Source organism: Ranitomeya imitator, chromosome 7 (genome assembly GCF_032444005.1).
Source record: "Ranitomeya imitator isolate aRanImi1 chromosome 7, aRanImi1.pri, whole genome shotgun sequence".
In the NCBI taxonomy this organism is placed as follows: domain Eukaryota; kingdom Metazoa; phylum Chordata; class Amphibia; order Anura; family Dendrobatidae; genus Ranitomeya; species Ranitomeya imitator.
The window spans coordinates 40,954,597-40,970,489 of NC_091288.1; the positions used below are offsets into that span (position 1 = coordinate 40,954,597).

A 15,893-nucleotide genomic window follows, 5' to 3' on the forward strand; every position below is an offset into this window, starting at 1 on the left:
GGCGCCGGGGATCTCGCGAGAAGACGCTCCGTGTATGGAAGACACAACAAAAGTAAAACCCCAGCAGCAGTAACCTCCCGAGCAGTCATCATGGCGGCGCCGCTGCCGCCTGTCACCCGGGATAATAAGGAGGCGACAGCGGCTCAGCTGAAGGGCGACCTGAGCCGGCGGACGGACCGGAGCCGGGAGCGGCTGGACGAGCTGCTGGACTGGGCGCTGAGTGCGGAGCGGCCGGCGGGGGAGGCGCTGGGCTGGTGCCGGTCGCTGCTGGCCGGAGGGGACAAGTTCGAGGACTTCTGTGTGGCCGTGCGCTCGTATGACAACGCGACTCTGTGCGGCCTGGTGTGGACGGCCAACTTCGTGGCGTACCGGTGCCGGACGTGCGGCATCTCCCCCTGCATGTCCCTGTGCGCAGAGTGCTTCAACCAGGGCGAGCACGCCGGCCATGACTTCAACATGTTCCGCAGCCAGGCCGGGGGGGCGTGCGACTGCGGGGACAGCAACGTCATGCGGGAGAGCGGGTGAGTCACCGGGACTACTGCCCCCAGCAGAGCTATCCGAGGGACTACTGCCCCCAGCAGAGCCATCCCGAGGGACTACTGCCCCCAGCAGAGCCATCCGAGGGACTACTGCCCCCAGCAGAGCTATCCGAGGGACTACTGCCCCCAGCAGAGCTATCCGAGGGACTACTGCCCCCAGCAGAGCCATGCCCAGGTACTACTGCCCCCAGCAGAGCCATCCCGAGGGACTACTGCCCCCAGCAGAGCCATCCGAGGGACTACTGCCCCCAGCAGAGCTATCCGAGGGACTACTGCCCCCAGCAGAGCTATCCGAGGGACTACTGCCCCCAGCAGAGCCATGCCCAGGTACTACTGCCCCCAGCAGAGCCATCCCGAGGGACTACTGCCCCCAGCAGAGCCATCCCGAGGGACTACTGCCCCCAGCAGAGCCATCCCGAGGGACTACTGCCCCCAGCAGAGCCATCCCGAGGGACTACTGCCCCCAGCAGAGCCATCCCGAGGGACTACTGCCCCCAGCAGAGCCATCCCGAGGGACTACTGCCCCCAGCAGAGCCATCCCGAGGGACTACTGCCCCCAGCAGAGCCATCCCGAGGGACTACTGCCCCCAGCAGAGCCATCCCGAGGGACTACTGCCCCCAGCAGAGCCATCCCGAGGGACTACTGCCCCCAGCAGAGCCATCCCGAGGGACTACTGCCCCCAGCAGAGCCATCCCGAGGGACTACTGCCCCCAGCAGAGCCATCCCGAGGGACTACTGCCCCCAGCAGAGCCATCCCGAGGGACTACTGCCCCCAGCAGAGCCGTCCCGAGGGACTACTGCCCCCAGCAGAGCCGTCCCGAGGGACTACTGCCCCCAGCAGAGCCGTCCCGAGGGACTACTGCCCCCAGCAGAGCCGTCCCGAGGGACTACTGCCCCCAGCAGAGCCGTCCCGAGGGACTACTGCCCCCAGCAGAGCCGTCCCGAGGGACTACTGCCCCCAGCAGAGCCGTCCCGAGGGACTACTGCCCCCAGCAGAGCCGTCCCGAGGGACTACTGCCCCCAGCAGAGCCGTCCCGAGGGACTACTGCCCCCAGCAGAGCCGTCCCGAGGGACTACTGCCCCCAGCAGAGCCGTCCCGAGGGACTACTGCCCCCAGCAGAGCCGTCCCGAGGGACTACTGCCCCCAGCAGAGCCGTCCCGAGGGACTACTGCCCCCAGCAGAGCCGTCCCGAGGGACTACTGCCCCCAGCAGAGCCGTCCCGAGGGACTACTGCCCCCAGCAGAGCCGTCCCGAGGGACTACTGCCCCCAGCAGAGCCGTCCCGAGGGACTACTGCCCCCAGCAGAGCCGTCCCGAGGGACTACTGCCCCCAGCAGAGCCGTCCCGAGGGACTACTGCCCCCAGCAGAGCCGTCCCGAGGGACTACTGCCCCCAGCAGAGCCGTCCCGAGGGACTACTGCCCCCAGCAGAGCCGTCCCGAGGGACTACTGCCCCCAGCAGAGCCGTCCCGAGGGACTACTGCCCCCAGCAGAGCCGTCCCGAGGGACTACTGCCCCCAGCAGAGCCGTCCCGAGGGACTACTGCCCCCAGCAGAGCCGTCCCGAGGGACTACTGCCCCCAGCAGAGCCGTCCCGAGGGACTACTGCCCCCAGCAGAGCCGTCCCGAGGGACTACTGCCCCCAGCAGAGCCGTCCCGAGGGACTACTGCCCCCAGCAGAGCCGTCCCGAGGGACTACTGCCCCCAGCAGAGCCGTCCCGAGGGACTACTGCCCCCAGCAGAGCCGTCCCGAGGGACTACTGCCCCCAGCAGAGCCGTCCCGAGGGACTACTGCCCCCAGCAGAGCCGTCCCGAGGGACTACTGCCCCCAGCAGAGCCGTCCCGAGGGACTACTGCCCCCAGCAGAGCCGTCCCGAGGGACTACTGCCCCCAGCAGAGCCGTCCCGAGGGACTACTGCCCCCAGCAGAGCCGTCCCGAGGGACTACTGCCCCCAGCAGAGCCGTCCCGAGGGACTACTGCCCCCAGCAGAGCCGTCCCGAGGGACTACTGCCCCCAGCAGAGCCGTCCCGAGGGACTACTGCCCCCAGCAGAGCCGTCCCGAGGGACTACTGCCCCCAGCAGAGCCGTCCCGAGGGACTACTGCCCCCAGCAGAGCCGTCCCGAGGGACTACTGCCCCCAGCAGAGCCGTCCCGAGGGACTACTGCCCCCAGCAGAGCCGTCCCGAGGGACTACTGCCCCCAGCAGAGCCGTCCCGAGGGACTACTGCCCCCAGCAGAGCCGTCCCGAGGGACTACTGCCCCCAGCAGAGCCGTCCCGAGGGACTACTGCCCCCAGCAGAGCCGTCCCGAGGGACTACTGCCCCCAGCAGAGCCGTCCCGAGGGACTACTGCCCCCAGCAGAGCCGTCCCGAGGGACTACTGCCCCCAGCAGAGCCGTCCCGAGGGACTACTGCCCCCAGCAGAGCCGTCCCGAGGGACTACTGCCCCCAGCAGAGCCGTCCCGAGGGACTACTGCCCCCAGCAGAGCCGTCCCGAGGGACTACTGCCCCCAGCAGAGCCGTCCCGAGGGACTACTGCCCCCAGCAGAGCCGTCCCGAGGGACTACTGCCCCCAGCAGAGCCGTCCCGAGGGACTACTGCCCCCAGCAGAGCCGTCCCGAGGGACTACTGCCCCCAGCAGAGCCGTCCCGAGGGACTACTGCCCCCAGCAGAGCCGTCCCGAGGGACTACTGCCCCCAGCAGAGCCGTCCCGAGGGACTACTGCCCCCAGCAGAGCCGTCCCGAGGGACTACTGCCCCCAGCAGAGCCGTCCCGAGGGACTACTGCCCCCAGCAGAGCCGTCCCGAGGGACTACTGCCCCCAGCAGAGCCGTCCCGAGGGACTACTGCCCCCAGCAGAGCCGTCCCGAGGGACTACTGCCCCCAGCAGAGCCGTCCCGAGGGACTACTGCCCCCAGCAGAGCCGTCCCGAGGGACTACTGCCCCCAGCAGAGCCGTCCCGAGGGACTACTGCCCCCAGCAGAGCCGTCCCGAGGGACTACTGCCCCCAGCAGAGCCGTCCCGAGGGACTACTGCCCCCAGCAGAGCCGTCCCGAGGGACTACTGCCCCCAGCAGAGCCGTCCCGAGGGACTACTGCCCCCAGCAGAGCCGTCCCGAGGGACTACTGCCCCCAGCAGAGCCGTCCCGAGGGACTACTGCCCCCAGCAGAGCCGTCCCGAGGGACTACTGCCCCCAGCAGAGCCGTCCCGAGGGACTACTGCCCCCAGCAGAGCCGTCCCGAGGGACTACTGCCCCCAGCAGAGCCGTCCCGAGGGACTACTGCCCCCAGCAGAGCCGTCCCGAGGGACTACTGCCCCCAGCAGAGCCGTCCCGAGGGACTACTGCCCCCAGCAGAGCCGTCCCGAGGGGACTACTGCCCCCAGCAGAGCCGTCCCGAGGGACTACTGCCCCCAGCAGAGCCGTCCCGAGGGACTACTGCCCCCAGCAGAGCCGTCCCGAGGGACTACTGCCCCCAGCAGAGCCGTCCCGAGGGACTACTGCCCCCAGCAGAGCCGTCCCGAGGGACTACTGCCCCCAGCAGAGCCGTCCCGAGGGGACTACTGCCCCCAGCAGAGCCGTCCCGAGGGACTACTGCCCCCAGCAGAGCCGTCCCGAGGGACTACCGCCCCCAGCAGAGCCGTCCCGAGGGACTACCGCCCCCAGCAGAGCCGTCCCGAGGGACTACCGCCCCCAGCAGAGCCGTCCCGAGGGACCACCGCCCCCAGCAGAGCCGTCCCGAGGGACCACCGCCCCCAGCAGAGCCGTCCCGAGGGACCACCGCCCCCAGCAGAGCCGTCCCGAGGGACCACCGCCCCCAGCAGAGCCGTCCCGAGGGACCACCGCCCCCAGCAGAGCCGTCCCGAGGGACCACCGCCCCCAGCAGAGCCGTCCCGAGGGACCACCGCCCCCAGCAGAGCCGTCCCGAGGGACCACCGCCCCCAGCAGAGCCGTCCCGAGGGACCACCGCCCCCAGCAGAGCCGTCCCGAGGGACCACCGCCCCCAGCAGAGCCGTCCCGAGGGACCACCGCCCCCAGCAGAGCCGTCCCGAGGGACCACCCCGCCCCAGCAGAGCCAGCGTCAGAGCAGCCCCCTTGGTACCAGTGCCCCCCGTCAGAGCTGCCTCCATGGTGCTGCTGCCCGCCTCTCCCACAGCAGAGCCATCCAATAATGCAGCTGCACCATCAGCTGTGAGCCCCCTGACCACCCCTGGGATCACCTTGAAATGTTTGGGGTGGTCCTGTTGCTGATCTCGATCGATCCTACATTATTCTGGTGCCGACCCGCAGACGACTTTGTGCATCTTATTAGTGGGCTGTAGTCGGCCTGTAGGGCGGCGCTCACACGGCAGGATGGATTTTGGGGTTTTTTATGATCAGTTTGGGAGCATAAGTGTAACTAGAACGTTCCGTCCGGCTCTGTGCACATGTGCGGTTCTGATCCACTTGTAATGGATCCAGTATTAAAGGGATCCTGTCAGCAGGTATTTAGATCCTCAGCTAGGGTCCCCTGTGTAAAGAGCCTGTACTGCAGATGGCGTCCGCACCTCTGGACTGCAAGTCTGTGCCTTCATTTTATAGAAATCAGTCTGCATGTTTTTATGGAAATGAGCCACAAGTGCAGGGGGGTGTGGCCTGCACTTACAGCTCTCCGGCCTCTCCTCCGTCCTTCTCACACCACCGGCCTCCTGTCTGTGACCGAGGGAGAGGCCGGAGAACTACAAGTGGAGGCCAGCCAGGAAAATCTGCAGCATCAATAACCCCCAAATACTCATCATAGAAAACCTGATGCTCCTGAAAGAGCGTGGTTGGATAAAGTGTTATCTGAGCATGCTCGGGTGCTAATAGTGTCTTCGTGGGATTTGAACATATTTTTCGAGCACTCTGCAGACACTCGGTTAGCCCCCGAGCATGCTCAGATAACACTTTATCCCAGCACGTCCACTCATCACTAGTCCTAAAGTCTCAAAAAAGGGGTCTTCCATTTGCCTCCATTTCATCTGCTTTTTTTTTGTTTTGGACAGAGCAAATAAATGTCTGCAAGCGTTTTTTTTAATTCTGTTCCAAAAATCACAGCAGTGTGAATGGACGCTAATGTGTTTTTTTTTTTTTTTCCCTTTTCCCTTACATTGAAGTCTGTGGAAAAAGGATCATAAATGGCTAAACGTTGCGTCACCAGTCATATTGTTCACGTCACCTTGGAATCTGTTCAATTTGAAAGGGATCCAGTAGAAAAAAAAATTAAAGGGATTGTCCACTATTCAGACATCACCTTCTCAATCACAGTTTTTTTTCTCCAATAAAATGATGCTGCTTATTCCCGTCTCCGATACTGGCAGCGTTCCAGCATTGTCAGCACCAGCTCTTCCGGGGATCGGGTGACATTATGTACCGCAATCCCTGAGGGCGCTTCACTGTCCCCCCTGACATTGGGCGGGAGCCACCACAGCTTTCACTTTCTCCGGATGTCAATTGCGTCCAAAGGAGGGGACATTGAATCCGGCAATGATCGCTCACAGTGATCGCATGACATAAGTGTGATGCGATCTCCGGGAGAGCGAGGGCTGACGTTGCTGGAACCAGAGATTATTATTTATCTCGGGGGGGGGGGGGGGGGGGGGGGGGGGGGGGGGGAATATAGTGATTGAAAAAGGGAACGACCCCTTTAAAAAATGTAAAAATTGGTTTGTATCTATTTGCATTTTTGAATGGACCTGTTATTGCTACAATCGTCTCTGGACTCCTGTAGTTTTCTGGACATGCACGATAAGAAAATGGATGATCATCCATCACAATCTTTTTTCAATGGACAATAATATTTAAAAAAAATGACTGAACTATCCTTAGAATAAATAATTAATATCAGATCGGTGGAGGTGCTATACCCGTCGCACCCGTCCATCAGCTCCAGTGACTGCTGCATGTGAACAGAGCCGAGCAGCACAGCTCCGTGCACCCTGTAGTGGCCGCTCTGAGGTACTGCAGAATTAATAAATAGCTGAGCTGCAGTTCTCGACAGCGGCTGTTAGGCTATGTGCACACGTAGGAAAATAGGTGCAGAATTTTCTGCACAAAATCCGCATCTCCTGGCAGAATCCGCAGCCGCAGTTTTTATGCGGAATTGATGCGGATTTTGTGCAGATTTTCAGCGGTTTTTGCCACTGCGGAATTTTAACATGGAGGGGTGCAGAAGCGCTGCAGATCCGCACAAAAGAAGTGATATGCGCTTCTTTGAAATCCGCAGCAATTCTGCACTGATTTTTCCGTACCATCTGCACAGCCTTTTTTTTCCCATTTAAAATAACATTGTACTGTACATCACAGTGCGGATCTGCAGCGTTTCTGCGCGGAAAAATCCGCAGCAAATCCGCATCGTGTGCACAGAGTCTTAAACCTGAAGAGCTGCGCTGTTCACTGTTTCCATATGGTGGTGGTGCTTGTTTAATGACCTTTATGAGCTTCTGTTTTTGTAGTTTTAGTAGTGTAATGGCGCTTTAGGCAGCATTGCAGTCGCAGTGTTTGCATTGTTAGGTCGCTTCACTTACTTTGTGGTGTGTTGTGATTTTTTTGATATGTGATACAGCCCAGTTATGACGAGGGAGGGTTTTACAAACATGGGATGATTTAATTTTGCAACCCAAATTACATCTCGGTCACATGGCTTCGGGGGTGCGAGAAATCTAAATATAGGAGTTTTAATATGGAGCAAGACTGGTTCCCTGTCCGGATATTTTGAGTGATTGCCATCTAATGGTAAAGGGAAACTATGTCGGACATGGTGCCGCACATCACCTGCAAAGTACCGTAAGGCCGGTTTCACACGTCAGTGGGCTCCGGTACGTGAGGTGACAGTTTCCTCACGTACCGGAGACACTGACACACGTAGACACATAAAAATCAATGCATCTGTACAGATGTCATTGATTTTTTTGCGGACCGTGTCTCCGTGTGCCAAACACGGAGACATGTCGGGTGTTTGTGGGAGCGCACGTATTACACGGACCCATTAAAGTCAGTGGGTCCGTGTAAAACACGTACCGCACACGGACGTTGTCCGTGTGCAGTCCGTGTGCCGTGCAGGAGACAGCGCTACAGTAAGCGCTGTCCCCCCCCCCCCCACTGGTGCTGAAGCCGCGATTCATATCTTCCCTGCAGCAGTGTTTGCTGCAGAGAAGATACGAATAATAGTGTTTAAAATAAAGATATATGTGCCCCCCGCCCTCCCACCCCTGTGCGCCCCCGCTGTGACTAAAATACTCACCCAGCTCCCTCATTGGCTGTCGCTGCTTCCTGTTCTGGCCGCATCTTCTCCTGTATGCGGTCACGTGGGGCCGCTCATTTACAGTAATGAATATGCGGCTCCACCTCCCATAGGGGTGGAGCCGCATATTCATTACTGTAATCGGCGGCCCCACGTGACCGCATACAGGAGAAGATGCGGCCAGAAGAGGAAGGAAGCAGCGACAGCCAATGAGGGAGCTGGGTGAGTATTTTAATCACAGTGCGGGGGGGGGGGGGGGGGCGCACAGGGGGTGGGAGGGCGGAGGGCACATAGATCTTTATTTTAAACACTACTATTCATATCTTCTCTACAGCAAACACTGCTGCAGGGAAGATATGAATCGCTGGCTTCAGCACCAGATGCTGATACGTGTGGTACCCAGTGGGCACACGGGCGGCGCACGTATGCCACACTGATGTGCCACAGAAACGTAGGGGCACACGGATAATTCCGGTACCGATTTTTTTTTTTTCCGGTACTGAAATTATCTGGACGTGTGAAACCGGCCTAACTCAGAGTTTTGGAGTCTTAGGCCGGCTTCACACTTGCGAGTTTTACGGACGTAAGAGCGCAGAAACTACGTCCGTAAAACTCGCAAAAAATACGGCACAATTATTCTCTATGCCCCTGCTCCTATCTGCCGTATTTTACTGATCAGTATTATAAGGCTTTCTACGGCCGTACAAAATCACAGCATGCTGCGTTTGTCACCGTACTGCGCAAGAAATACGCCAATGAAAGTCTATGGAAGCGTGAAAAATACGGATTACACACGGACAAGCAGTGTGACTTGCGAGAATACGCAGCGCTGTTAGAGAGAAAAGCCGGCAATTCAGTGCGGTGTACAGTAAAATCACACTGACAGCTTACAGTCCAATAGGTAGAATAAATGTGTACACATAGAATAGGTATATATATATATATATGTCAGTGAGACACATATACAGTGGGGCAAAAAAGTATTTAGTCAGTCAGCAATAGTGCAAGTTCCACCACTTAACAAGATGAGAGGCATCTGTAATTTACATCATAGGTAGACCTCAACTATGGGAGACAAACTGAGAAAAAAAAATCCAGAAAATCACATTGTCTGTTTTTTTAACATTTTATTTGCATATTATGGTGGAAAATAAGTATTTGGTCAGAAACAAAATTTCATCTCAATACTTTGTAATATATCCTTTGTTGGCAATGACAGAGGTCAAACGTTTTCTGTAAGCCTTCACAAGGTTGCCACACACTGTTGTTGGTATGTTGGCCCATTCCTCCATGCAGATCTCCTCTAGAGCAGTGATGTTTTTGGCTTTTCGCTTGGCAACACGGACTTTCAACTCCCTCCAAAGGTTTTCTATAGGGTTGAGATCTGGAGACTGGCTAGGCCACTCCAGGATCTTGAAATGCTTCTTACGAAGCCACTCCTTCGTTGCCCTGGCGGTGTGCTTTGGATCATTGTCATGTTGAAAGACCCAGCCACGTTTCATCTTCAATGCCCTTGCTGATGGAAGGAGGTTTGCACTCAAAATCTCACGATACATGGCACCATTCATTCTTTCATGTACCCGGATCAGTCATCCTGGCCCCTTTGCAGAGAAACAGCCCCAAAGCATGATGTTTCCACCACCATGCTTTACAGTAGGTATTGTGTTTGATGGATGCAACTCAGTATTCTTTTTCCTCCAAACACGACAAGTTGTGTTTCTACCAAACAGTTCCAGTTTGGTTTCATCAGACCATAGGACATTCTCCCAAAACTCCTCTGGATCATCCAAATGCTCTCTAGCAAACTTCAGACGGGCCCGGACATGTACTGGCTTAAGCAGTGGGACACGTCTGGCATTGCAGGATCTGAGTCCATGGTGGCGTAGTGTGTTACTTATGGTAGGCCTTGTTACATTGGTCCCAGCTCTCTGCAGTTCATTCACTAGGTCCCCCCGCGTGGTTCTGGGATTTTTGCTCACCGTTCTTGTGATCATTCTGACCCCACGGGGTGGGATTTTGCGTGGAGTCCCAGATCGAGGGAGATTATCAGTGGTCTTGTATGTCTTCCATTTTCTAATTATTGCTCCCACTGTTGATTTCTTCACTCCAAGCTGGTTGGCTATTGCAGATTCAGTCTTCCCAGCCTGGTGCAGGGCTACAATTTTGTTTCTGGTGTCCTTTGACAGCTCTTTGGTCTTGACCATAGTGGAGTTTGGAGTCAGACTGTTTGAGGGTGTGCACAGGTGTCTTTTTATACTGATAACAAGTTTAAACAGGTGCCATTACTACAGGTAATGAGTGGAGGAAAGAGGAGACTCTTAAAGAAGAAGTTACAGGTCTGTGAGAGCCAGAAATCTTGATTGTTTGTTTCTGACCAAATACTTATTTTCCACCATAATATGCAAAAAAATGATAAAAAAAACAGACAATGTAATTTTCTGGATTTTTTTTTTCTCAGTTTGTCTCCCATAGTTGAGGTCTACCTATGATGTAAATTACAGACGCCTCTCATCTTTTTAAGTGGTGGAACTTGCACTATTGCTGACTGACTAAATACTTTTTTGCCCCACTGTATGTATATATATTAATATTTATTCCAGCGCTATACAGCTTGAAAGCCAGTAATTCAATTACCGGCTTTTTCTTTCTCCTTCCTAAAACCCGACATGATTTGAGACATGGTTTACATACAGTAAACCAGGTCTTCTCTCCATTTTTTTTGCAGATTCCACACTACTAATGTCAGTAGTGTGTATCTGCAAAATTTGGCCGTTCTAGCTCTTAAAATAAAGGGTTAAATGGCGGAAAAAATTGGCGTGGGCTCCCGCGCAATTTTCTCCGCCAGAGTAGTAAAGCCAGTGACTGAGGGCAGATATTAATAGCCTGGAGAGGGTCCACGGTTATTGGCCCCCCCTGGCTAAAAACACCTGCCCCCAGCCACCCCAGAAAAGGCACATCTGGAAGATGCGCCTATTCTGGCACTTGGCCACTCTCTTCCCATTCCCGTGTAGCGGTGGGATATGGGGTAATGAAGGGTTAATGCCACCTTGCTATTGTAAGGTGACGTTAAGCCTAATTAATAATGGACAGGCGTCAATTATGACACCTATCCATTATTAATCCAATTGTAGTAAAGGGTTAAATAAAACACAAACACATTATTTAAAATTATTTTAATGAAATAAAAACAATGGTGGTTGGAGTATTTTATTCTACGCCCAATCCAGTCACTGAAGACCCTCGTTCTGTGAAAGAAAAAACATAATAAACCAACAATATACTTACCCTCCGCAGATCTGTAACGTCCAACGATGTAAATCCTTCTGAAGGGGTTAAAACATTTTGCAGCAAGGAGCTTTGCTAATGCAATGCTACTCCTGCAAAACCCCGGGGAATGTGTCTAAATATAGATCAATGATCTATATTTAGCTTCATTTGCGGTGAGGCGCCCTCTGCTGGCTGTTCATAGATCGTGGGAACTTTCCTAGAAAGCTCCCACGATCTATGGACATCCAGCAGAGGGCACCTCACCTTCACCGCAAATGAAGCTAAATATAGCTCATTGATCTATATTTAGACTCATTCCCCGGGGTTTTGCAGGGAGGAGCAGCCTGCATTAGCAAAGCTCCTTGCTGCAAAATGTTTTAACCCCTTCAGAAGGATTTACATCGTTGGACGTTACAGATCTGCGGAGGGTAAGTATATTGTTGGTTTATTATGTTTTTTCTTTCACAGAACGAGGGTCTTCAGTGACTGGATTGGGCGTAGAATAAAATACTCCAACAACCATTGTTTTTATTTCATTAAAATAATTTTAAATAATGTGTTTGTGTTTTATTTAACCCTTTACTACAATTGGATTAATAATGGATAGGTGTCATAATTGACGCCTCTCCATTATTAATTAGGCTTAATGTCACCTTACAATAGCAAGGTGGCATTAACCCTTCATTACCCCATATCCCACCGCTACACGGGAATGGGAAGAGAGTGGCCAAGTGCCAGAATAGGCGCATCTTCCAGATGTGCCTTTTCTGGGGTGGCTGGGGGCAGATATTTTTAGCCAGGGGGGGGGGCAATAACCGTGGACCCTCTCCAGGCTATTAATATCTGCCCTCAGTCACTGGCTTTACTACTCTGGCGGAGAAAATTGCGCGGGAGCCCACGCCAATTTTTTCCGCCATTTAACCCTTTATTTTAAGAGCTAGAACGGCCAAATTTTGCAGATACACACTACTGACATTAGTAGTGTGGAATCTGCAAAAAAAATGGAGAGAAGACCTGGTTTACTGTATGTAAACCATGTCTCAAATCATGTCAGGTTTAGGAAGGAGAAAGAAAAAGCCGGTAATTGAATTACCGGCTTTCAAGCTGTATAGCGCTGGAATAAATATTAATATATATACATACATGTGTGTATATATATATATATATGTGTGTGTGTATATATATATATATATATATATATATATATATATATATATATATATATATATATATATATATATATATATATATATATATATATATATATATATATTCTATAGCGGTATGTTGGTTTTGCAAGCCTGCGAGAAAACCACGCAGTACGGATGCCATACGGATTACATACGGAGGATGCCATGCGCAAAAAACGCTGACACACCCTGCCTACGGAGGAGCTACGGACCACTATTTTCGGGACATTTCAGCGTATTACGGCCGTAATATACGGACCGTATTTTCATACGCTGAGTGTGAAGCCGGCCTTAGAATCCACAACACTGGGATTTGACTTCAGCTTTGTTTCTCCATGTTCTACTTATTGGCGAAAATAAAGTCAAGAATGTTGAGGATGTAAAGAAAGTACCGTAATTAAAGAGTAACCTGAATGTATCCTCATCATATCTGCAACATGGACACTCATTCTCAGGTTAAGTTCCCAGAATGAGAATTTGCTTTTTTTTTTAGTTTTTTTTGTGTTTTTTTTTTTTCCGTCGCTGTTCTTCTTGGCATGTCATATTTTAAATGAAATAATTTTTTTGGGAGTTCTTCTTTAATTCACTGGGATCAAAATTTCCCGATAGTCATGTGCAGATTCCGTACGTTACCGCTGCGGAAACTCAGTAAGAAAATGCAAATGTTGTTTTTTTTTTCCATCTCCTTCAATTCCATGGGGAACATCTGCAATTAATAAATCCCATGTTTACTGCAAGAAAAATTGACATGTTGCACATTTACAAAAACAAAAAACAAAACAAACCCAGCACTGTGAGTATGAGATTTTTCGAAATGTTTTTTTCTGTGGAACTACAAAATGCTCTGTTTCTTGCACATGGAAATATGCAACTGGAAAAAAAAAAAAAATGCACCAAATGCTCATCGTGGGAACGTAGCCTGCGGGCTAGGGTGAGCGTTACTGATGACTTGATAATAAGGAGCGATTGTTGATCCTGTGATCTCGGCTGTTTGGCCCCTTGGACGCTGCCGACTGCGGCATCTATATACTTATATAAAAGTGGCAATGTATGTAATTGCAACCTAGCAAATGTGGAAGAGCAAAAACCCTAAAAATGTTGATAGAATTTCTTTTTGTTAATATTTTTCTGTATGTTTTCTTAAAATAGCGCAGAAAAAAACTTTACAGCACGTCCTGCAAATGCAAAAAACAAAACAAAACTCAATAGGTTGTATCAAAAGGACAAAAAATTAGCTTTCAAAATGCTGGGAGGAAGAAAAATAAATTGCTTGATCATTGCAGTTATCTGATGTTTGCAGCTCAGGGGTGCGCTCCACCCCTCTGCCTCCCGACTTCGTGCTTGCCCCCCGGGGGTGGTGCGGTCCTGATTGTTGGCCCGTACCGCGCACTTTCCGATTCTGCTATTTCTGCAGCATTAGGGAGCGCAGGATCACGGACGCTGGCAGAGTGCAGCAAGCCGACCAGCTAAGGAGCAGCGCTTACAAGCAAGCTCTATAGCAAAGAGCTTGTAACACCGCGCTTCTCGCTTGGCAGATAACTGATAGACTGCAGCGGTGGCTGGGAACTTCGGCAAAGAGCAACAAACTGTGGAATAAACGGTTTGCTCCGTTTTGATCACGGAGAGCAGTTTTAATAAGCGGTGAATGCACACTTTGCAATATTTCCATGTTTTATGCAATGAGAATAACCTTTCAGAAGGAATCTGCCCGCTACAGAAGTGATCTGCAGGTAAACCGCGTTTTATCCATGTTTTGCTGTGTAACTGGAGCAGCGTCTAATAATAAGGGCCTGTAATTCGGACTAGTGCATTCCCATAAAAAAATCGCATTGCACTCTGACTGTTATCGAATGACTCCGTGCTCATGGTGCGAGTGGCCGCGTATATTGGACGAGATTCAGCAATGTAAGTCAGTGGGTGCGAAAAAAAAATGATGCACGAAACACAGTAATGCGTATGCCGTCCGATTTTTATGCAGCCATTAAATAGGAAACCCGACATTACATCAGCTAAATAGAGTAAATTCACAGCCCGAACTGTCAGAATACATAGAAATATATCGGTGAGATAGATAATTAGTGCAGTGCGGATGTATGGTAGTTTTTTTTTGTACCTGTAGCTAATAATTAAATTTAATGAAAAAACAAAAACCAAACGGTGTGGGGTCCCCCTTATTTTAACCAACTGAGGTAAATCAGACAGCTGGGGGTCGGTGTTAACAGTATGAGAAGGGGCCACTATCCATGCATCTTCCCATCTTATTAATGAAAAACTAAAAAAAACTATTTTTACTTAATATTTTCCTGGATACGCGTCCTTTTGTATTTCTATTGATACTTGCTGTTTTTATTATCCCGTATATTTTCCCGCTACCGTACTACTCACTGTAATATTATATGGATTGAAAAAACTTATATTTTAGTGGACTATCTGGTCGGTTGCGCTTTTTTTAGTTTTTGGTTGTCTTTTTATCCGACTGTCCACGTATGTTTCTATTTGTCCTTTCTCACGGGTACTAAATACTTTTAACCCCTTAATGACAGCCAATACGTCTTTTAACTGACCTGAGATATAAGAGAATAGCCTCCCCATACATTGTGACAATCCCGCAGCTGTCGGCTGTCCACTATAGCTGACAACTTTCTGCATCAGCCACGGTCAGTGTTTGCACCGTCCATATCTGTTTAACCCCTTAGATGCTGCTGTCAATAGTGACTACATCAATATAAATGGTTAACAGAGTGTGGGGGCTTCCTATTTATCCCAATTGTTGCCCTCAGATCATGATTGTGTGGTCCTGATGTTTGCCGTGGCAATTCATGACTAAATAGCGGCCTAAGGGAATATTTCCACGTGCAGGAAATGCTGCGTGTTTGACGCTGCATAGAGACGCAGCGTCAAACACGCAGCGTCCAGATGTTACAGCATAGTGGAGGGGATTTAATGAAATCCCGTCTCCACTATGCGTGGTAACACGCATGTGGCGGCCCTGCGACTCTGGACATGCGGCGCGTCTTTTAAGATCGCAGCATGTCCGTGTACCTTGCGGCGCCGCAAGTTATAACACAGGGCCCTATGCATGGGATGCTATGAGCACATCCGGCATCATCGTGTCCCAGAAGGGGGCGGAGCTTAGTGCAGAGCGGGTTTGCCGCTCCGACTAAACCGCCGGCCATCCTGAAGGTGGACACATACCCGAGTCTGCCGGCTGTTGTAATCTGTTCAGAAGTTAGAGGCATTTAGGTGGTAAAAATACACATTTTCATTTCTGTCATACCACTTTGCATTAATTCTTGAAAAGCACCTGAAGGGTTGATAAACTCCCTGACAGTTGATGTGGGGTTCCCCCTGTTTTTAATAAGCAGTAAAGGCTAAGTAGACAGCTGTGAGATGATATTAATAGGCTGGCAAGGGGCCATGGATCTACTAATAACCAGCCGCCCCAGGAATGGGGTTAGCAATGGAAAGGCGTCTGTCAGGCAGCCCCATTACTAACCCCGTAGGGCACACGCACGCACGCACACTCTTTTATTGTAAAAAGCACTCTCCGACTCATTTATTACTAAAAAAGAGATCAATAAGGGTTCACCGTAAATCCATAATGAGGAGGTCCTACGACAATCCCCCGCCTCTGCTACAT

General features: G+C 51.9%; 1 protein-coding gene across 2 annotated transcripts in view; it reads left to right on the plus strand.

Moving 5' to 3' along the window:
* Positions 1-13: 13 nt before the first annotated feature.
* Positions 14-15,893, plus strand: part of UBR3 (ubiquitin protein ligase E3 component n-recognin 3) — a 171,625-nt gene continuing 155,745 nt past the window's right edge. For both annotated transcript variants that reach the window (XM_069733106.1, XM_069733107.1), the window contains exon 1: positions 14-521. In XM_069733106.1, the coding sequence (XP_069589207.1) occupies positions 91-521 (431 nt within the window). In that variant the 5' untranslated portion in view covers positions 14-90. The remainder of the gene's footprint in view (positions 522-15,893) is intronic.